The sequence below is a fragment of the Lepidochelys kempii genome, chromosome 4 (assembly GCF_965140265.1).
Source record: "Lepidochelys kempii isolate rLepKem1 chromosome 4, rLepKem1.hap2, whole genome shotgun sequence".
Lineage (NCBI taxonomy): Eukaryota > Metazoa > Chordata > Testudines > Cheloniidae > Lepidochelys > Lepidochelys kempii.
The window spans coordinates 72,594,494-72,618,734 of record NC_133259.1 but is presented as its reverse complement, the minus strand read 5'-3'; the positions used below and the strand labels follow the sequence as shown (position 1 = coordinate 72,618,734).

Genomic DNA, 24,241 nt, shown 5'->3' with positions numbered 1-24,241 from the left:
AAATGTATCACAATATAGGAAATATGCGTTTTGATTGATTCTGATCAGACCCTAGGAAGTATTGGAATGGACCAGCCTGCAAAAGTTAAATGAGCACTACCTACACTTCATAACTTTGAAGTGAATCCTTGGTTTCATTCCCAACAACTATTCACCCTTGCTGATGCCCCACTCTTCTCACCTCTCCCCACAACTGGGGAATACCCTAATCCATTTGGTAGATGTGCAGGTGGTTGCTTCTCCCACATGTGACGCAAATAGGTGAGTAGGTGGATAGGGGCAAGGAAAACAGCTTCAGTGGCGCTTTCTAAAAGCTTTCTAAGGGTGCAGTCAAAGGTTTCTGAATGTAGTAAATCAGAAATTTCCCATCTTCCTCAACTCCTACTACTTTTCTCTCTCTGGCCCCACCCTTGGCTTGTTGTCCTGTTGTTTAGCTATATTATGTGATAAATGTATTCTTGTCAGCCTGGAACAATTTGTCTTACATATGAATTATGAACCTCCAAAAAAAAAGGAAACATTGGAAATACTGCCAACACAACAATAAGTTTAACACTAGTGGTTGTTACAATGATACTGTGAATACTTCAGGGGCGTGTATTGCTTGAGCCAAATATTCTAGTGGAAAACACTGAAGAGCACACTCAGGCATGGTTTGTCTGGTAATAAATAGTAAAAAGTTTGCAGTAAACTTTTAGTAAAAATTAGCCTCTTGATTTAAAAGAATTGTGGTAAATGCTCATTCATCTGAGTTTTTTTCCGTACCATATTAATGATATTGCAGCAATATGTGACTGGGGGTGAATCGTTTTTGTGTATGGGGGGGTGGGTCAGAACCAGTATATACTTTGTACTGTTTCTTAGTTACCTTATTTCAACTATAAAATTAATATTTTTTTTAAAAAAATGCTCTCTTTGTAGGAGAGCAAATGATCCTATGTTTATTTCCAGGCTTATAAAAAAGTAGTCTTTACACTGTTTGTAAATCTATTGACTTGTGGCTCAAAATGTAACTTTATAGTAACCTATGAAAACTGATTTATTGCCACAACCAGATTAGTTATGGCCTGTATTACTGTTTACTGGTCTGTGGTGGGCTACCACTTGTGGGATCTAGATTCAAGACATAACCTTTCTCATCTGAGTTAGCAAGGGTTGGAGCGTTCAGCTGTTGGAAAGGAAAAAGTGCCTGACATCCCTATGAGCTTTTCAGGGTGAATGGCCTCCAATGGCCTCGGTAGTCGGATGGCCTCCAATGCTGCATCCAGGCCCTGGTAGTCGGATGGGATAGAGAGTCACTATAAATAAGGTGTAAGGCCAAGATGCTAGGCACTACAGTAATGGGGGCCATCCACGAACCCAGACAGACAGATATACACACTATCTTTTAGCCTTTATGTACTGTCTTTTGAAGGTTTGTGTTGAATATTGTATTAGCTACATGACTTTCATTGTCTTTTATTAGAATTGCCTGGATAAAACACAGACGTTGTATTTATGGGGGGCTAACATTAGTTTCATATTTTTGTTTTTTCATCTGCTGTCTAAATATTAATTTTAAGGGACAGAAGTACAAATCCAAGTTGCCTGAAAGATCAGACAATAGAATTTATACTTTAACTTTCCCATTTCATTTTATAGAACATTACCTCAATTTTACAGTACTACCTATATTGTGGCTGATAAAGCTTCTTAACTTGGTAGACATCTTGGTGATCTAGAGGTGAAAAGTGATACGTGTTAAGTATTGTTATTGTCTGTCATCCGACAAAATTTCAAGTCTGACTGCCATATTAGACAGTGTGTAGTTTGTATACTAAGGCCAGTTTGCAAGTGGTCCTTGCATTGGTGAGCATGGGCTTGAAAGAAACCTACACCTTCCCCCACTCCCAACTCCTCCCTTCACCATGGGGCCTCCCAGCTCAGAAAAGCTCAACTTGTCAGCTACCCACAAGTACCTTAAGATGTGAGAGCAGCAGTATCTTTATCAGTGTCTACTCATCACCTGCTGGTGCATTAAAAGCTACTACTTGTACACTAAGAAATGTGGCAAAGGTGCATGTAGAATAGCCATTTTGTACATTATGTATGGCTGTGTAAATTGTCATATAAATGTTTCTCTATCTCTTGCCACTATTGTTCAAAATTTAAAACCATTGTAAAAGCTGCTGTCATTTTTCAGTTTTAGCTCAATTAAGCTGAGCATATTACAGTGGGATTTTAGTGTAATCCCACTGCACTGGGAGTTATGAACACACAACTTCCATTAATAACAAGAATTATGTTCGTACTGTGATAAAAATATATTCCCCAGATAGTCCCTTATATTCCAAGGAAAGTGTTTGCCACATCTATTACTATTCTACAGTACTTTCTGATTATACAACTAATAAAAATATCTATCCTAGGCTTTAGGCATCCTTTGACAGATATTTATAATACCATGCTTGTAAATAATACATCCAGCAACTTATTTTTGGCTATAGCAGAATTTAACTAACCAAGAAAAACACAAAGGAAATAGTCCTATTTCCATGAAAGGAACAGAAAAATGGAAGCAGGAATGGAATGGAACCAACCAAAAAGGAGCCCCAGCTATTCTGGGTAACGTTTGTAAGAGTGGCAACAATACTTAGGATCAGTGCTAATGAAGGCAGGTGATAAAGCTAGTAATATCAGAATGTGGACATAACCATTTATTTAATCACCTGTGCTTTGTAATTGTGCACAATTATATCTTTGACCTTACAGGTGAAATTTTCAAAATCACTCAGTGTTGGCCTGATTCTGCTTCCAAGTAAGTCAATAATAAAACTCACATTGACTTCAATGGGAGTGGAGATAGACCATCACTAAGTGCTTTGGAAATCACATCCTGCTTGGATAATCAACACTTCCAAAATATCAAAGCAAAATTGAATTTATATTTGAAAAAAAATTGGTGGTGAAATAAAAGAAAACCCTTGATTCAAATATGAGTGCTACAATATTTATTAGTTCTGTCTCTGAATTATGAAATATTCAGCCACGCAGCTGTCCTGTAAAATGCATACATACAGGCAGAATGTTTGCTATGACACCTTGAATATGTCTTTATTCCACAATTCTAGGAAATATAGTCTCTCTTTCAGAAGGAAATATAAAAAGAGTACCTGTCCACACATTTAGGGTGTTTTTTTTTTAAATTGTTTCTAAAATCTAAGACAATTCCTAGAGGAACAAACATCATTAAATTACAAATAACGTTTTAAAGAGAGATACCAGGTTAAATTACAGCAACATTTTTAGAACATTGTAATATACTTTTTTTGAATTCAAAGTTAAGGTTAAAGTTAAAGAACAAACAATTGAAAGTTAGAATTCCACACAATCTTAATCTGACTCTGTGTCAATGACTATCCCCTGAATAAACACCAACAATCCCCATCTTTGGCTACACAGGGTTAGTCACATTTCAGAGTAGCGGCCATGTTAGTCAGTCTTTTTAAAATAAGAGCTGGGAGTTAAATATGGTGTGTAGTCAGGACCTGAGAGTAAAACATTTATTTCAGGAAAGATAATTCTTACATGAAACCAACATTCAATTAAAAGTTACAGTCACTGTACACTTTAGTAAGCCCAGGAAACTTCAGCATGGTACTATGAAAGACAGGGAAAGCAGTCTGTAGAAAAACTTTACTAAGGATATTCGTCTACCTATATATAATCTATTACCATCTTAATGTTTGATATTATGATTGAATTAATATCCGATTAGCTGCAGCCTGGACTCTTTTTGTGCTTTTATCACACCAGTCAGAGATCAGATAATGAAGTGCATTAGAGCTCTATAATTGGAATCTAAGGAGGAGACCTGCATCTCAGGTCTAAGATTGTCTGACCAGGTAGCGAAGACGAAATGTAGTTATCTGATGTGACAGAAAGTGGTAGGTAGAGATTCAGAGATAACTGCTGTGAGAACTATAAGCCAAAGACAATTAATGTATTATTGGACTGATTCAACCAGGGGTGAAAGTGAGCCGGTAAGAACCCACACCGGCCCATACCCAGCCCACATTAAAGCGCTTTAACGTCCCTGCCCCTTCTGCCTCCCCTGTGGGCGGCCCTGCTGGTAGGGTCCATACCGGCAGGGCCACCGACAGAGGGGGTGGGGGAAAAGGGGAGCAACGTTAAAGCGCTGCGGCGGCAAAGGACCGTCCTTAAAGCGCTGCCACGTCAGTGCTTTAAGTTCACTGCCCCTTCCCCCTGTCAGCGGCCCTGCCGGTAGGGTCCGTCCCAGCAGGGCCGCTGACAGGGGAGGCGAAAGGGGCAGGGACATTAAAGCGCTGCCGGAGCAACACTTTAAGGATGATCCTTTGCCGCCGCAGCGCTTTAATGTTGCTGTGCCCCCCCCCCCCCCCCCCGTCGGTGGGGCGGCAGCAAAGGACCCTGCAGCGCTCCTGCCCGTTTTGGCGCCCCCGGCCGCTGACGGGCAGGGGGGGCAAAGGGAGCAGCTGCCCTGGGGCCAGCGATTTAAAAGGGCCCGGGGCTCCAGCCACCACTGCTGCTACGACAGGCCAACTGGGCCAGCCGGACTGGAAGGGCTGGCTGGGGGATGCTGACCCCCCCAGCCCCGCCCCTTCCACCCAAGGCCCCGCCCCTTCCAGGGGCCGGAGCCGCCCCACTCCATACCGGTAAGTGGCCTTAGTTACTTTCACCCCTGGATTCAACTAGCACTCACTGTACTGCCCTCTTTCCAACTCAAGAGGTTTAATATGGAGTTGCCATTGCTTGATTTTTCCAACAGTAAGTAGTCATGTTTTGTGCCAAGCTAGATTGATTCATGGTGACAAGACAGTGTTGGTGTGTGAACACTGTTTTGTGTCAGGGCCCAACTTCTGTTGATTAAAAAAGCTAAGGAATAGAAATAACATATCATAGGGTATGTCTACACTACGAAATTAGGTCGAATTTATAGAAGTCGTTTTTTTTTTAAATCGGTTTTATATATTCGAGTGTGTGTGTCCCCACAGAAAATGCTCTAAGTGCATTAAGTGCATTAACTCGGCGGAGCGCTTCCACAGTACCGAGGCAAGCGTCAACTTCCGGAGCGTTGCACTGTGGGTAGCTATCCCACAGTTCCCGCAGTCTCCGCTGCCCATTGGAATTCTGGGTTGATATCCCAATGCCTGATGGGGCTAAAACATTGTCGCGGGTGGTTCTGGGTACATATCGTCAGGACCCCGTTCCCACCCTCCCTCCCCCCGTGAAAGCAAGGGCAGACAATCATTTCGCACCTTTTTTCCTGAGTTACCTGTGCAGACGCCATACCACGGCAAGCATGGAGCCCGCTCAGGTAACCGTCACCCTATGTCTCCTGGGTGCTGGCAGACGCGGTACGGCTTTGCTGCACAGTAGCAGCAACCCATTGCCTTCTGGCAGCAGACAGTGCAATACGACTGGTAGTCGTCCTCGTCGTGTCCGAGGTGCTCCTGGCCACGTCGGCTGGGAGCGCCTGGGCAGACATGGGCGCAGGGACTAAATTTGGAGTGACTTGACCAGGTCATTCTCTTTAGTCCTGCAGTCCTATTGAACCGTCTTATGGTGAGCGGGCAGGCGATACGGACTGCTAGCAGTCGTACTGTACCATCTTCTGCCAGGCAGGCAAGAGATGAGGATTGCTAGCAGTCGTATTGTACCATCTTATGCCAGGCAGGCAAGAGATGAAGATGGCTAGCAGTCGTACTGTACCATCTTCTGCCAAGCAGCCATGAGATGTGGATGGCATGCAGTCCTTCTGCACCGTCTGCTGCCAGCCAAAGATGTAAAGGATAGATGGAGTGGGTCAGAACAAGAAATAGACCAGATTTGTTTTGTACTCATTTTCCTCCTCCCCTGTCTAGATCACACTGCAGTCAGTCACAGAGAAGGCGCAGCGAGGTTAATCTAGCCATGTATCAATCAGAGGCCAGGCTAACCTCCTTGTTCCAATAACAACGATAACTTTGGTGCACCATTTCTTATTGGAACCCTCCGTGCAGTCCTGCCTGAAATACTCCTTGATGTACAGGCACACCCTTTGTTGATTTTAGCTCCCTGAAGCCAACCCTGTAAGCCGTGTCGTCAGTCGCCCCTCCCTCCGTCAGAGCAACAGCAGACAATCGTTCCGCGCCTTTTTTCTGTGCGGACGCCATACCAAGGCAAGCATGGAGGCCGCTGAGCTCATTTTGGCAATTAGGAGCACATCAACCACCACACGCATTATCCAGCAGTATATGCAGCACCAGAACATGGCAACGCGATACCGGGTGAGGAGGCGACGTCAGCGCGGTCCCGTGAGTGATCAGGACATGGACACAGATTTCTCTGAAAGCATGGGCCCTGCCAATGCATGCATCATGGTGCTAATGGGGCAGGTTCATGCTGTGGAACACCGATTCTGGGCTCGGGAAACAAGCACAGACTGGTGGGACCGCATAGTGTTGCAGGTCTGGGACGATTCCCAGTGGCTGCGAAACTTTCGCATGCGTAAGGGCACTTTCATGGAACTTTGTGACTTGCTTTCCCCTGCCCTGAAGCGCATGAATACCAGGAGGAGAGCAGCCCTCACAGTTGAGAAGCGAGTGGCGATAGCCCTGTGGAAGCTTGCAACGCCAGACAGCTACCGGTCAGTTGGGAATCAATTTGGAGTGGGCAAATCTACTGTGGGGGCTGCTGTGATGCAAGTAGCTCATGCAATCAAAGATCTGCTGATATCAAGGGTAGTGACCCTGGGAAATGTGCAGGCCATAGTGGATGGCTTTGCTGCAATGGGATTCCCTAACTGTGGTGGGGCTATAGACGGAACCCATATCCCTATCTTGGCACCGGAGCACCAAGCCACCGAGTACATAAACCGCAAGGGGTACTTTTCGATAGTGCTGCAAGCTCTGGTGGATCAAAAGGGACGTTTCACCAACATCAACGTGGGATGGCCGGGAAAGGTGCATGACGCTCGCATCTTCAGGAACTCTGGTCTGTTTCAAAAGCTGCAGGAAGGGACTTTATTCCCAGACCAGAAAATAACTGTTGGGGATGTTGAAATGTCTATATGTATCCTTGGGGACCCAGCCTACCCCTTAATGCCATGGCTCATGAAGCCGTACACAGGCAGCCTGGACAGTAGTCAGGAGCTGTTCAACTACAGGCTGAGCAAGTGCAGAATGGTGGTAGAATGTGCATTTGGACGTTTAAAGGCGCGCTGGCGCAGTTTACTGACTCGCTTAGACCTCAGCGAAACCAATATTCCCACTGTTATTACTGCTTGCTGTGTGCTCCACAATATCTGTGAGAGTAAGGGGGAGACGTTTATGGCGGGGTGGGAGGCTGAGGCAAATCGCCTAGCTGCTGGTTACGCGCAGCCAGACACCAGGGCGATTAGAAGAGCACAGGAGGGCGCGGTACACATCAGAGAAGCTTTGAAAACCAGTTTCATGACTGGCCAGGCTACGCTGTGAAAGTTCTGTTTGTTTCTCCTTGATGAACCCCCCCGCCCCTTGGTTCACTCTACTTCCCTGTAAGCTAACCACCCTCCCCTCCTCCCTTTAATCACCGCTTGCAGAGGCAATAAAGTCATTGCTGCTTCACAGTCATGCATTCGTTATTCATTCATCACACAAATAGGGAGATGACTACCAAGGTATCCCAGGAGGGGTGGTGGAGGAGGGAAGGAAAATGCCACACAGCACTTTAAGCACAGCACTTTAAAAGTTTACAACTTTAAAATTTATTGAATGACAGCCTTCTTTTTTTTGGGCAATCCTCTGTGGTGGAGTGGCTGGTTGGCCGGAGGCCCCCCCACCGCGTTCTTGGGCGTCTGGGTGTGGAGGCTATGGAACTTGGGGAGGAGGGCGGTTGGTTACAGAGGGGCAGCAGTGGCAGTCTGTGCTCCAGCTGCCTTTGCTGCAGCTCAACCATACACTGGAGCATTCTGGTTTGGTCCTGCAGCAGCCTCAGCATTGAATCCTGCCTCCTCTCATCACGCTGCCGCCACATTTGAGCTTCAGCCCTGTCTTCAGCCCGCCACTTACTCTCTTCAGCCCGCCACTTACTCTCTTCAGCCCGCCACCTCTCCTCCCGGTCATTTTGTGCTTTCCTGCACTCTGATATTATTTGCCTCCACGCATTCGTCTGTGCTCTGTCAGTGTGGGAGGACAGCATGAGCTCGGAGAACATTTCATCGCGAGTGCGTTTTTTTTTCTTTCTAAGCTTCACTAGCCTCTGGGAAGGAGAAGATCCTGTGATCATTGAAACACATGCAGCTGGTGGAGAAAAAAAAAGGGACAGCGGTATTTAAAAAGACACATTTTATAAAACAGTGGCTAAACTCTTTCAGGGTAAACCTTGCTGTTAACATTACATACATAGCACATGTGCTTTCGTTACAAGGTCGCATTTTGCCTCCTCCCACCGCGTGACTACCCCCTCAACCTTCCCCCCTCCCTGTGGCTAACAGCGGTGAACATTTCTGTTCAGCCACAGGCAAACAGCCCAGCAGGAATGGGCTATACTGAGTGTCCCTGAAGAAAAGCACTCTATTTCAACCAGGTGACCATGAATTATATCTCACTCTCCTGAGGATAACACAGAGAGATAAAGAACGGATTTTGGTTGAATGCCAGCAAACATACACTGCAATGCTTTGTTCTACAGTGATTCCCGAGTATGTGTTACTGGCCTGGAGTGATAAAGTGTCCTACCATGAAGGACGAAATAAGGCTGCCCTCCCCAGAAACCTTTTGCAAAGGCTTTAGGACTACATCTAGGAGAACCGCAAATGCCAGGGCAAAGTAATCCTTTCACATGCTTGCTTTTAAACCATGTATAGCATTTTAAAAGGTACACTCACCAGAGGTCCCTTCTCCGCCTGCTGGGTCCAGGAGGCAGCCTTGGGTGGGTTCGGGGGGTACTGGCTCCAGGTCTAGGGTGAGAAACAGTTCCTGGCTGTCAGGAAAACCGGTTTCTCCGCTTGCTTGCTGTGAGCTATCTACAACCTCCTCCTCATCATCATCTTCTTCGTCCCCAAAACCTGCTTCCGTATTGCCTCCATCTCCATTGAAGGAGTCAAACAACACGGCTGGGGTAGTGGTGGCTGAACCCCCTAAAATGGCATGCAGCTCATCATAGAAGCGGCATGTTTGGGGCTCTGACCCAGAGCGGCTGTTCGCCTCTCTGGTTTTCTGGTAGGCTTGCCTCAGCTCCTTCAGTTTCATGCGGCACTGCTTCGGGTCCCTGTTATGGCCTCTGTCCTTCATGCCCTGGGAGATTTTGACAAAGGTTTTGGCATTTCGAAAACTGGAACGGAGTTCTGATAGCACGGATTCCTCTCCCCAAACAGCGATCAGATCCCGTACCTCCCGTTCGGTCCATGCTGGAGCTCTTTTGCGATTCTGGGACTCCATCATGGTCACCTCTGCTGATGAGCTCTGCATGGTCACCTGCAGCTTGCCATGCTGGCCAAACAGGAAATGAGATTCAAAAGTTTGCGGTTCTTTTCCTGTCTACCTGGCCAGTGCATCTGAGTTGAGAGTGCTGTCCAGAGCGGTCAGAATGGAGCACTCTGGGATAGCTCCCGGAGGCCAATACCATCGAATTGTGTCCACAGTACCCCAAATTCGAGCTGGGAACGTCGATTTAAGCGCTAATCCACTTGTCAGGGGTGGAGTAAGGAAATCGATTTTAAGAGCCCTTTAAGTCGAAATAAAGGGCTTCACTGTGTGGACGGGTGCAGGTTTAAATCGATTTAACGTTGCTAAATTCGACCTAAAGTCCTAGTGTAGACCAGGGCATAGAAGTGAAGCTGCAACAGAGAGCCAGGTAAGGGCACTGCCTTGTGGCATGATAGGGTCCTGCAGGTTCACTGCTCTCAGGTCCCTCATAGCCCTCTGTAGCCCTTGTAAGAAGTTATTCCAAGGCCAGAATACTTTAAGATTTTCCCCTTTAGAGGATCTCACTTTTTAAGTCTCTTACAGCTACTCAGACTACTCCTTCACTAAAGTCAACTCTTCCTTTGCTTTGATTCAGGGATCCCACAGCACCCCTGTAGGGGTCTGGGCTGCTAACTCACATGGATTCCTGACCCAAGGTGTAGAAAACTCACAGCCTTCATTCTAGGTTCTACATTGATAATTCAGGCCAGTTGTAGCACTCAGCTTCAGCTGTGTCCTTTCCCCTGGATTGGCAAAGGTCAGCAGGCTGAAGAGGAACCCTCTTTCTCTCCTGACCCCTTAACTTCTCTGTAGGCTTCTCTTTTATCTCCAGGCCAGCTACCCTTTGGCATAAGCATTTTGGAAAAGAAGTTACCATACTCCAGAGCTATCAGCGGTAGAGATCAATTAATCTCTCAGTCCCAGGTAGTGAGCTGAAGTTCCCTGAAAAGCTGCATCCTGCCTGCACGTAGACCATGAGCGCTGAAAATCATCAACTCAGCACAATTGGTACAGGCAGGCCAACCATGCAGTGTTCTCTTGATTAGGTAGATGTGTATTAGGGAGAAATGCTTATAAACCGTGAGCTCTTTTTCTCTATACCCAATCTCTAAGCATAACACTGTATGCTGAATATGCCATTGGTTATAGTCAAACATTGCACAACAAGCTGATCCACAGAATCACTCTCAGGCAGGACAGTCTCCTAAAATGCCTAATGAATGAAGCAGTTCTCTTAGGAAGCCTTCCTCGTTCACTTGATTATGGAAATTTATTTAAGAAACAGCAAATCCCACAGCTATGAAATGCTTGCCTGGGTTTAAATACTTGCACAGTGAGTTTCTGTTGTTTAAAGGCCTGATCCAAAGTCCATTGAAGTCACTGGGTCCAGCCCTAAATGTTTACACATGCAAGGGAAAACTAAGGAAACTCCATCAATTTACTTAGAATAATTAGATTACTTGAAATGCAGCATGGGTCACTGAACAAGTGCAAAATGGAAAGGTTATTATACAAAGCCTAATCAGTCACGGGGCATCCTGTCCAATTATACTAATCAAAGCAGTACTAAAAAGCATGTCACGTTTCATATTTTTAGACCAAGGTAGCAGTATTAGAAATTTTATCCAGTAAGAACTAAATCCATGAATGTATTTTGTGACATACCAGCTTCTCAGGTATAGTAGTAAAGAATCTTTCTTTACATCAGTCTTTATCTTTTCAGTCCCCAAATTGTACCTCTCTTGCATCTAGTATGATAAAGACAAACTATTCTTTGGCTTGATACAGAACTCATCTTTATCTTGATTACTGTTGTAAAGTAATTGATTAGTATTACATTAATTAGCTCAAGCTATAATTAACCATGAAAGTATGCACACTGCAAAAAGGGAACTCTGGTTAAAAATTGTGAGATAAGCTTAGATTTAATTATTCTTTTTTCCCCCACAGAAAAATACATTTTACTGCACTCATCCAAAGCTTTAATCTCCCTAAGAAATAGCCAGTCATTTGTTTTATATTTCATTCTGTATTTTCATTCACTATAATTATGTCATTCATTTCCACAATATTACATCAAAATGAGAGAGAGAGAGAGAGAATTGCTGAGGGGTGTTGGCAAATAGCCTATTGTGATCCTCCTGTTTGAACAAATGATATTAAAATTAGAAGGGTCACAGGATTTTGAAGACGAAGTTCAAGGAACTAAAGTTGTTTTTGAAAGAAAGAGAAACCACACCAGCCAAAGTTTACCTAATTCTTGTAGGCAACCAGTAAAAGTAATACAAAAAGGAAAAAGGAACAGGATAGATTAAACACTTTAAAGGGTGGTACTGTGAGGGAGATGATAGCTTTGTGGATATTCGAGGCACACCGTAGAATAGAAAGCTAAATAAAGAAGCTGAATTTATCCTTTTTTTGTAGGTTATTTTTAGTTAGGAGAGAGAGAGAATGCTCTTGAGGGCAACATGTCAAAATTTTGGTCATATTTGAAGCCAGGAATTAAAAAGCTTCAGACCCCAAATAAAAAGCTAACGTTATCTACAGCTACAGTTATCAGCAATGCCTGAAAGGAAAATAAAATAAAATAAAATACCTACATGTCTGAAATGCTGACAGATGAACTTGAAAATATATATTTATAAGAGAAATGTGGCTTTTGGGTGGGAGGGGAAGTGCTACTACAAACAAAGCTGCTGAGTTTTGTACACGTATATAAGCTGTTACAACCCTAATGAGTCCCACCCTCGTGCTAGACACTTAGGCTGCTTTCCTGAACCCAATACTTGGGTCTCACATGCTCTTGGCTTGCTGTAGCTAGTCAGAGTTTAGGCACAGTCTCTCTAGCCTCAAACCTCTAAGTATGCACACAGATGCAGACCCTAGTCTGTTACCAGCTTGGCTGTGGTGTCCCTGCAATCCACCCCTCGGGTGAACAGATTTCCCCCACCACATGATCCTGTGTTGGGTCACCAACCACCTGAAGTCCAGACTGAAAAAAAAATCATTTCTTGCAGGTTAGCCACCCTGTTTGGAATATACAGTGTATTGGCAGGGCAATGTCACTCAATGTCAACAACTTCTTGATTATCCTGTAGCAGCTTCCAGAGAAGATGTGTGATATGAGACATTGTCCATGTCAGCAAATGGCTGATTCAATACACAGAGGACCAGTGATACAGAGTTCATAAAATCAATCAGAATTCGTAAGTTTTACACAGACATATTTCCCACACTGTCACATAAGCATAGTTGGCAGAAGAGGAGGAGAATGAATTCATGGCTTGAGATTACTGAATCATCAGCTTTATTCATAACACAGAAAACAATGCATACCGTTGTCCTATCCTGTGATATCATTAAAATAAGCTAATGCATGGTAATGCTAGGCCATTAGCTTTTAAACAGAAATCTCCATTAAACAAATAGCACAATATGACTCTAAAATATTATTTCAGTATTATAAAGTGGGAGTTAAATCCTCAAGAACTTATTAAAGCAAAGACTTCCTTGGGCAGCTGCATTGCTTCCTGGAGCTCTGGGGAATGGAGGTAGTGAAGAGGCCACACTCATCTGAAAGGGTTCAGCATCTGTCCAATATGTTAGAAAGCGCGCTGGGGAGTCATTGCCAACCCCTGCCTGGCTACTGTGGAGAAGCTAAGCATGGGTGCTAGCCTCAGACATCTTCAGGCTGAGAGAGCACAGGGACAGTATTGCCTATCCTATAGTTTCAAACATTAGGAGACAACACTTCTTGCGCCCCATTAACTGCATTTTTGAGTGAGTCATGGTTTTTGAACTCTTCACAGAACCTAGTTTGCCTATCATGTGTGCATGTAAACATATCAGGATGGGAATTTAATCTGAAATTAACAAGCTACCCACACAAATGCATGGACTCCCCCTTTTCATCTTGACACAGACTCCATTTTCCCCTTTTAATCTTTGATTAACATCCTTTCCTTCTCTGACCCCATAGGGCCAGGCAGACTTGCTCCTACTACTTTCTAGTCCCACAAATGGCTCAGAGACATGCAGTTGATTTACAATTTTTTTTCTGCCACCTTTACAGTCTATGCAGCCTCATACTATCAGTAACATATAACCATCAACTCCAGAGATAAGAGACAGAGCACAGCTCTGACTCTTCTACTCATCCTCTTTCTCCTTTGAGGCTTCTTTCCTGTGCCTTTTGTAGCACTTGGGCTAATGAGTTAATTGCCCTTTTAACTCTCTCCAGCCCACCCCAGTCTATCACCAGATTAGCACTCCCATAGTCAGGTGTGCTCTGGGTTGACTAATTGGAATTGCAGTGATTGATGAACTGACTTAGCTGCTGTTGCCCACCACTCTGTCACACTTCATTTCTCCTCCGGCAGGAATTCTCCAATAGTTTCCCGCACTTCTGCTCCCCTTCACCTGCAATATAATGCCCCAAAACACCCTCTCCTAGGGCAAGTTCCAGCCCATTATATTGTCATGGTCTCATTTTCCCCAAGTTGGTTCAACCACTACATGAATTGGGATGTCCTAGTCTCATTCCTCCCCGTCATCCTCCTCAGCAGGTTCTGTTAGTATCTTACTGATAAGCAGACTAGTGTCAAGATAAACCTTTTATTATGAACAAGAACTATGTAAAGAAATGAGGTACAAAACTTGCATTACTCTGTATAGCTGCAGCCTGTGACTGCCCTGTCTTGGGCTTTTTTTCCTGCCCCAGCAGGAAGAGTGTCACAGGAAACCAAAGACTGCATAAAGAGTATACAGGAAGAGGACTTACTCTATAGCACATCTTCTCTTTTTGGATCCCTTTACTGAACTAAAATACTATTGCATTAAACTAACAAACAATCTATAATAAATGCAATAACTGACTTAACTCTTCAGGCTGCTTAAACACAACCCTACCATTTCTCGAGCAGTCCCTTGGGGCATTTCAGCAGTCTTCCCAATCTGCTATACTGTACACCTTCTTTCCGCAAGTCTTTGTGTGTAACAGATAATTCAGTCTCATGGTCAATAATAGGGTCCATTTGTGAATTGTTTTCATCTGTTTGTCTGCTCTCACACCACTTGTCTCAACCAAATTGTCAGGTATCTTAAGCAGTGTCAAGGTTCCTTCCCCACTCTGAACTCTAGGGTACAGATGTGGGGATCTGCATGAAAACCCCCATAAGCTTATTTTTACCAGCTTAGGTTAAAACTTCCCCAAGGTACAAACCATTACCTTTTGCCCTTGGACTTTACTGCTGCCACCACCAAGCGTCTAACAAATATATAACAGGGAAAGAGCCTGCTTGGAAATGTCTTTCCCCCCAAAATCCTCCCCAAACCCTACACCCCCTTTCCTGGGGAAGGCTTAATAAAAATCCTCACCAATTTGCATAGGTGAACACGGACCCAAACCCTTGGATCTTAAGAACAATGAAGAAGCAATCATATTCTTAAAAGAAGAATTTTAATTGAGGAAAAAGTAAAAGAATCACCTCTGTAAAATCAGGATGGTAAATACGTTACAGGGTAATCAGATTCAAAACACAGAGAATCCCTCTAGGCTAAACCTTAAGTTAAAAAAAGACACAAAAACAGGAATCTACATTCCATTCAGCACAGCTTATTTTATCAGCCATTTAAACAAAACAGAATCTAACTCATATCTAGCTAGATTACTTACTAAGTTCTAAGACTCCATTCCTTTTCTTTTCCTGGCAAAACAACAACACAGACAGAGAGAGAGAGAGAGAGAGCCTTTGTTTCTCCCCCCGTCCAGCTTTTGAAAGTATCTTGTCTCCACATTGGTCATTTTGGTCAGGTGCCAGCGAGGTTATCCTAGCTTCTTAACCCTTTACAGGTGAAAGGGTTTTTCTTCTGGCCAGGAGGGATTTTAAAGGTGTTTACCCTTCCCTTTATATTTATGACAAGCAGATTCTTACAATTCATTTGTAAGATTTTGCCTTTATCTACGTTCTCTGAGTATAAGACAGGTGACTCTTCTTTGATCCCTGGAGCTTTGACTGGCCAGTGCCCATCTTGCCAAATTCTCACCAAGTCTTTGTTTATTAACTGTGGAAGAGGTCTTGCTGTTTTATTGTAATATTTGTCTGATTGTACTTTTCCTGTCTTTTCCTCACTATCACAGATTCCTTAGTTATCCTTTTGTTTTTGTCCTATATCTGGTAATTGAATATTTATACATCTATTGTTGAGGGGCTCAGCAGGTGACTTTCCACATTGCAGCAGTGTAGCTCAATATTGAGTAGTACTAAATATGAATCTTCTCTTATATCCATTTTTTTGGACAAGTTCTAAGTTCTTCACCATAGTACTCTATATTCAGCTAATCCATATCTGGGACTATATGTCTCCTTATGAAAGTCATATATTTTAACAAAGTCCAGGAATTCTCTATTCTTGAACTGTAGTCCATTGTCAGTTGTTACTGTCTGTGGAATTCTATGATGTGGAAATACAGATTTAACTGTTACTGCTCTGGTATCTTCAAGTGTGACTACCTCTGGGAAATTGGTAAAGAAGTCCATCAGAACCAGGTATTATGTCTTCCCAGGCTGGCCAAATCACTTCCAACCTTGTCCTGTGGACTTACAAATTGTTTGTGTGGTTTCATTGATTCTTTCTGCCAGGAATTTCTGAACTTCTGACATGTTCCAGCCCTGTTCACTATTTCTTTGATCTCTGTCTTCATCTGTGGCCATCTCTCTTGCTCTGATTTTTTATTTAATCATTCACAAGTGCCTTTCATGAACTCATTCCAATATTTTCCTTCTCATCAGGAAACAAAGATCTGTTCCCTTCAAGAACACTCTGGAGATCACTGGTAAATTATTGTTTACAGTTGGGATATTGAGATGGAGTGTTGATTTTTTTCCCTCCTTTACTTATTGCTAGTATCACAGCTTGCAGCATCTCATCTTTATGTGTTTCTCTCTCTCATTCAGCCCCTATGACTGAGTATATAGCACGATACTTTTATCATGTTCACAAGTATGTTTACTGCTTGTTCCAGATCATAAGGCTGTGTACTGGCAAGTGGATTACCTGCTCTTGAGAGCGTGTCTGCCATCACTAAGTGGTGCCTGGCAGACATCTGGTATGTTCAAAAGTAGTTGCTGTATCATTGGTGGCACTTCTCCAGGTGCCTTTTTGTGTACTGCAAGCAGCAGCTGGTGATAAGTTTTGGTTTTGAAGCTACAGTCATAGCGAAAGTAATGAAATGTTGTACATCCATATGCCAGACCCAGTTTCTCTTTTTCAATTGGTGCATACATCTTTCTGGGGCTGTCATAGCCCTAGATGCATATGATACTGGCAACCAATATGTTCCATGTAACAGTACTGCTCACAGCCCTCCTTTCAAAGAATCTGGGGAGAGTCTGATGTCTTTCAGTGAACCAAGAAATTGGAGTACTAGAGTGGATGTCAGAATGTGCTTTAAATCCTTGATCTCCTTCATGCTCTGGCATCCATGCCCATTCAGTGCCTTTGTGCAGGAAATGTCTTAGGTGAATTGTGCAAGCTGTACAGCTAAGTATGAATTTGCTGATGTAATTCAACGTGCCTAGCAGCCTTTTAAATCCCTTTGTATCCTCGGGTCTTAGCATTCAGTACAGCCTGAATCTTTGATTCATTGAGCAAGACTTTTTTTTAGGTCAGTCTCTCTCCCAACTATGTTATTTCTGTTGTTTGAAATTGACATTGGTCTTACTCAATTTAAGGTTATTAGCTCTTGCAATCTCCAGTACTCTTCTCAGTCATTCCTAATGTTCAGTGGCAGTGCTGCCCCAAATGATATCATTAGTGTACACTTTTGCTCCCACTAGACCCTCTAACATCTGGCTCATTGTACAGTGAAATACTTCTGAAGCTAAACATATTCAGAAAGGCAGTCTTAGGAAGCTGTATCTTCCAAATGGTATTTTGAAACTGCCAATTTTGGAGCTATTAGTGTCCAAGGAGATCAACCAAAATCCTGCCACTGTATCTAATTTGCTGAAAAATTTGGCTCCAGCCATTTCAGACATGAGTTCACTTCTTGTGGGCAAGTGGAAGTGTTTCTTTTTATGTTTTTGGTCAGCTCTTTAGGATCCATACACAGCGGTGGTCTCCCTGCTTTTTTCTCTACATTTACTAGGAGTGAACCCAACCTGTTGGTTCTTCTATTCTCCTAATGATAACATTTGCTGTCATGTTTTCCAGCTCTTCTAGCTCCTTTCTTAAGACTTGTAGAGCTTTTCATTTAGCCTGTACTCCAGATTCTTATCTTCTCTTAACCATATCTTGTATATTACTGGAAGTACCCATTTTCTGTGACTACAGCTTCATACGTCTGGTTCTTTCTCTTTCTCTTTCTCTATGGCATGCATCCTCTTAATGAGACTAAGCACCTCACATGTATGTAGGACCAAGAGGTCTTGCTTGCCTCTGTATACCACCACAAACTCTTTATCATTTTCCCATTGCATTTAAGTATCAGTGTGTACTATCCCAACACTGGAACTGTTCCTCTAGTATAGTCTTTCAGACACATTTGATTCTTCCACTTTTTTGTGCTCCTTGCGTCTCTCTATTTCAGTATCTGTAATTAATTTACTTGTCTCCCCAGAGTCTATCTTATATGTCATATAAGTGCCATTTGTGCACATTTTAATTAGCTAATCTTTTGAGTTTTCAGCCTCCTCTATTATTGAGCTTAGGAACAGCTCTTCCTCTTCACTTGTGGAATCCCTTCCTCCACTTAATACCTATATTTCCTTGCCTTCTCTGCACATTTTAATGTAATGGTTTGGTTTATTACAGTTTCTACATACTTGCCCAGGTGATAGGCATTTCCTATATTCATGCTGGTTGCTACATCACTGGGATCATTTCCAGCTTTCCATGTTTCTGTCTTTGAACAATTTAATTTTTGTGAACTTTTTGTTTGCTACTTTAGCTATAGTAATCACAATCATGACCTCTGTGCATTTCTCTCAGCTTTTTATTGGAGTTTCTCTTTGTTCAGCTGCTTGGCACATACATATTGCCCTTTCTAGTATAAGACTCATACTCCCGAGTAACCATTCACACACTTTTTAATTTTTACATGCCAGGACAATCTGGTCTTCAGTGAAAGAGTCTTTAAATATTCCATATTCATAGGACTAATTTTTAATTTTAAATTGGTGACAAACTTCCCCTTCATTCTGTGTTCTGAACATCTGTCCCTCATAAATAACCTTTTTACTAAGGACACAAAGATCCCCAACCATTTCCATTATTTCTGCAAAGCTTCCTCCTTCCTCTCCCCACCACACTGTATACATCTAGGGCTTCTGTGTCTGCCACCATTAAGAGCAGAGCATCTTTTCCTCATCCTCCTCCAGTTTATTTGCCCCCGTGGTTTTCATATACCATTCAAGTTTGAAAGGTTTCCAGGCACATTCAACATTTTTCCACAATTCTCAGGACAGTTAGGGGAGTTACTTACAGTTGCACAGGCTCCGTAGTAGCCATTACAATGTTAACTTTCTCAACATGGCTTCCAGCACTCTGTGCCTTCTATTGCTGGTCCCATATAGTATTGTACTGATGAGCAGAGACCTGTGTCAACATAAAGTTGTTATAACAAACAGGAACTATGTACAGACACAAGGTAAAAAGACTTTCTGCTGCTCTGTGTAGCTGCAGCCTGTGACTGCCCTGTCTGGGCTGCTGTGTTTCATTCTGCCCCAGCAGTAAATGTGACTCAGGGACCCAAAGACTGCATCTAGAGTGTACGGGAAATGTGGTGTCTTTATGTTTCCTGGAGGACTTACTGTATTGCCCAGGTTCCCTCAATCACTTGTCCCTTACAGGCCCCCATGGAGTCCAGCCCTCCACACCTGAATCGGCAGAGGAAGCTGCTCTACTAATGGCAGGGTAGGGGCCTGGCCTGCACAGATTGCTCCTGTCCATGCTTTGCCCCTGGGCTCCTACATCAGTTAATTCCTTTGCTGCAGTGTAACAGGTGTGTGGCTGGCAAGGCCACTGCTACCAAGCTCAGTTGCTGAGAGGAAAAAAGCAGCTCTATTATGAAGCACCTGCTATGAGACTCTGCCCGACAAGCGGATATCATTTCACAAGCAGCACAGTGTGGCTCTATTGGTCAATGGGGGAACTGCAGGTAGCTGAGGCAATAGTCCTAAAATTGAGAGCACTGCAGCCACCAAAAATGGAACCAGTTCATGACACTCATGATAGTTTACTCAGTAGTGAAAACTCGGCATTATGTAGAGCAGGGGAAGTCAGTAGGTAGACCACGATCCAAATCCATACCTCCAGATGCTTTTGAATGGACTGCAAAAAAATTATTTACTTATCATGATTGTTATTTCAGTGTGAAAAATGTTTCTCTGAAGTCTGGACCTTGACTATACCTTGACCAAGAAATTTGGACCTTGACAAAAAATAAATAACTACCCCTAAAAATAATTAACTACTAGGGGCTTCTTGCAACTTCTCAACTACTCCTACAGCAATGAAAGGTCAATCAAAAAGGTGCCTAAAGAATGTGAAGAAAAGGAGAGAGAGAGAAAAATGGGGGCAGAGGGAGGGAGGTTGGAAGAGTTATGTCCCTTGACTGTTGGTATGTAGCAGTAGTAGAGGGCCAAATTCTGATCTTATTTACACTGAGATAAACCCAGATTCACTCCATTTCCATCACTGAAGTTTCTCCAGGTTTACACCAATATGACTGAGAGCAGCATTCAGTCCTATTTTGTGTCATTAAATGAAAATTATAGATGATATGTTGGCTCTAAAACAGAGAACTTTTTCTGAATATAAGTAATTTAACTTCAGTTCCCAACCCTGAACATGAAACTTTTCAATTTCTATTCACATGCCACCATTCCTTCCCTCACCCCACACAGTGTTGCTTAGAGTTTTTGGATTTAAAACCATGTGAGCTGAAAGTTTCACATGGTGTTGATCGAAAACCATGGAACAGTCCAGTGTCATTTGAACTCCAGGATCCTTTCAGTTAAAACATTTTGCATTTGTAATGAAGCCTGAATCCAGACCTGGATTTTGATTTTTATATAATATTAATCATTTTCATTTAAAGTGTTTCAGTAAATATTTCATAATTGGTGAACATGCTGGGCAAAATTCATTGATGTGAATGGCATACGGGAATAAAAAAGGAAAAATCTGTCCCCCTGAGTCTTTTGTTAACATTCTAGAGATTGTTCAAAACCAATATTACAAATCTCAATATTAGATCTACATAAATACCTCTGCTTTCATGCAATTTTAGGTGACTTCACCAGCACTAAATGCTCAAGTGTTTTCTTGAGTGAGGTCTTTTAATGGATTTGAGCTAACAATGGTCATAGTTACCAATAGCAAAGTTACAATTACTCTTCTGAAGTACATTTCCCACAATGCTATTAACTTTTGTATTAGAGGTGATGGTTGCAATTCCACAAGCTTCTCATGTTAAAATGCTGCTGTGACTTAGCACCAACAAAGCAAATGTACCTTTGTTTCATTTTGAATCAGACAAGTTAAAATTCCTGCTTAGAGTTCGGATAGAAATATAAGATGAAATTTTAATGGCACATGAAACTAAAGCTGGCAGGATACTGGGAAAGATCCATCTGTGTGCATGTACATGTGATCTTTTGGTGCAAATGATGATAGTGTCCATAAAGAATGTGTGCAGGTGATCTGCAAATGAAATTTTGCAAATTTGCCTTTATACACTTATCACTGCAGAGCTGGCAGGATCCCAAATACAATGAGAGTTTAATTTCACAAAGAAGTATCCTCACTACAGATGACTACCGCAATGCTTACATGAGTGAACAGAAATATTGTAATTACATGTATAAAGTGACAAGCATAGTGATGTATTCAATATATAATTATAACTTTAATAAAAAGAAAAGGAGTACTTGTGGCACCTTAGAGACTAACCAATTTATTTGAGCATGAGCTTTCGTGAGCTACAGCTCACTTCATCGGATGACGCCTGAGAAATGCTATACATTCACAGTACTATCAAGTCTATTACTATCACTTTATAATAAAGCAATATGCTAAAAATATTGACTAATATATGGTATTACTTCAGACAATAATTACTGAGCAATATTGTACTGCTCAGATACTGGCAAGCATTATTATTGAAGGTGTAACATTAATGCTTATAGAAAAGGAGTACTTGTGGCACCTTAGAGACTAACCAATTTATTTGAGCATGAGTTTTCGTGAGCTACAGCTCACTTCATCGGATGCATCCGGATGCATCACGAAAGCTCATGCTCAAATAAATTGGTTAGTCTCTAAGGTGCCACAAGTACTCCTTTTCTTTTTGCGAATACAGACTAACACGGCTGTTACTCTGAAACCTGTCATTAATGCTTATGAAAGACTGGCCGCCTCAGGGCTTTGCCTTTAGCTTGGAGGTCACCAGCATAATTCAACCCAACCCAGTAGAGCTTAAACACAATTCCCATTTAAGGGATGGTTGCTGGCCCCACCTCACAAACTTGCGACCATACTTTGCACTAATTGGCAGACAGCAGAAAAGACAAGAACTGCTTGGATCATGGAGACTGAACTACTCCTGTTACTGCTAAAGGAAGTCCCCTAGCAGTCAGGATTGAGGCATGCTAGCAAGGAAACTTGCCCTGCTGCTGTCCTGTAGATAAACAAAGCATTTGATTATCCAGAGCTGTCAAGCAGGATAATCTAGCAGGAAATCTAGACAATTTATTTAAGCCAGAGTTTATGGTTATCAAATTTGTTATAAAAACTGCAAAAATAGCCCACAGGGCTTAATTCTGCCAAGATATACACTTCCTGTATTTCCATTGGCTTTAGCAGGATGGCACAGGGTGTCAGTCAGGTAAAAGTTTGGTCCAGAGTGTCATTGCCATTTGCGAGAGGACAATGTTAGATTTTCTATTGTTTAAAATGTTTCACTTGTTGCCTACATGAAAGTGGGAGAAGGAGTCAGATTACTTCACTGCTAAAGTGATGCTTGTGTAGGCTTGGAAAGCAACTACTTTCCTGACAGAAACAATGGTGTAGGAGGAAGTGGGGGAGGGTACAGGTTTGTTAATAATATCAGCTAATATGAACTGTGGTACCCAGAAAGAAAGAAACTATTTATATCTACTGCATTTGTGCCTGTGCTCATCAGTCACCAACTAAAGTAGTAAAATGCCCCACCCATGCAGTCAACAAGAGAGGACATTTGAACAACCACAGGGGAGGGATGCAGTGACCATGGTGGGGGGGGGGAAGGGGCAGAAGGTCTGTCCCCCTTCCTTGAGTCTGCTCCTTTCCCATTGGAAATGGAGGGATGGGCTTGCAAATTGGCTTTTGTGGAGCACCTTCCTTGCCTATTTAAGCTCCCTGGGCTTTATAAAAGCCCCTTTTTCTGTGAGCTACCCCACTCTTCCTTTAATATCATGTTGATGCTGTGTTACTCAGGATTCTGTGGGTCTGATCAATTGCCCATTTTGGGATCAGGAAGGAATTTTTCCCATTGCAAAAAATTGGCAGGAGGTCTGATTTTTCCCCCCTTCTTCTAGCCATTATGGAGGCACTGTTAGGTTACAACGTTAAAATGTTTAACATTAGGGTAAGTAAAATTGTTTCAGCTCATTGCAACTTGCAGCCAGTGTTCAGTGTGGATAAGGATGAAAGGGGCCAGCTCCCAGATGGCTCTACCCCCATTTATTGATTGTATGGTGAGAGTCCTGACAACCACACTAGACTCAGTTAAATGCCTGATATATGTGATTAGGGTGTGGGGGACATAGCACTCCTCAACAGTGTTAAGTAAAGTTGTAGCCTGCCACTTAAAGTTCAACGCATTTATCTGTCATTCATTCACCTGTGTGTCCTGATCAAAATAAGCCTTATGCTGAAAGAACTGGACAATAATTTTAATTGCAGGGGAAATTCTTTAGAGGAACAAAATATCAGTCTAAAAATCATTTTATCATCATGACAGTGGTAAAACATGGCCAATGACAAATTATCTTGAATCCTTTGAAAGGCAAAAGGATGCAAATAAAAATACCTTTAAAAAGCTGCCTCTTATTTCAGTAATTTAGAGTTGGAATTAGTACAACCAATTAACCAAGAGAAACTATTGTGCCTAGTATGCTTGTGCTTTATCAAAGGCTTGTAAAAAGCTAGACATTATATTTGATAAACTAATGAATTCTTTATAAATCACCAAGTTCCAGTGACACAGTCAACATTCTGGCGTTTACCATACTGCGAGAAGGTAGTACTGTGTACCTCAGCATAGTGAATCAGAAGTTAACAGACCTTATAAAGGCTTGAGCACTATAAATCTTGCGCATGCTGTTGGGCCAAGTAATCCAGTAAATGTGCAGTCGCCCTCATACAACCAATGAAACTGCTGAATGCAAATTAGCAGTAGAGTATTGGGTGGTGATTGGTTGAGTTACCTCTGATAGCATAATGGCCTAGGACTGTTGGCATGTCATAGATACATGCCTTACTGTTGCAAGGCTGTAATTAGAAAAGTCAAAATAGCTGAGAACTTAAAAATTGGATGGTAACAGACTGAATTTTTGAACCTAGTGATATTCTATTTTTAAAAAAAGAGAGCTTTCAGCCTGCTTGTAGCTGTTTCTATCACTTCACACAACTCAAAGGCATCCTAGACTTCAGAGTTCCTTATTAGATAGGACTTAATATACTCACACTGATTGCATCAACCTAGTCACAGGTTAGCAAATAGTACTTAGCTAGTCATCCAATTTTGTTTC

At 42.6% G+C, this 24,241-nt stretch overlaps 2 protein-coding genes across 2 annotated transcripts in view; one reads left to right on the top strand and one right to left on the bottom strand.

The window, feature by feature from the left end:
- GLRA3 (glycine receptor alpha 3) overlaps positions 1-24,241 on the top strand; it is a 142,823-nt gene that overhangs the window by 53,687 nt on the left and 64,895 nt on the right. The gene's annotated exons all lie outside the window — the stretch shown is intronic.
- Positions 7,738-9,591, bottom strand: LOC140910777 (uncharacterized). The gene is made up of 2 exons (XM_073342593.1): positions 8,867-9,591; positions 7,738-8,279 (listed from the first exon to the last, which is right to left on the bottom strand). Exons 1-2 carry the CDS (start codon positions 9,447-9,449, stop codon positions 7,738-7,740), a joined length of 1,125 nt encoding a protein of 374 aa, XP_073198694.1. The 5' UTR covers positions 9,450-9,591.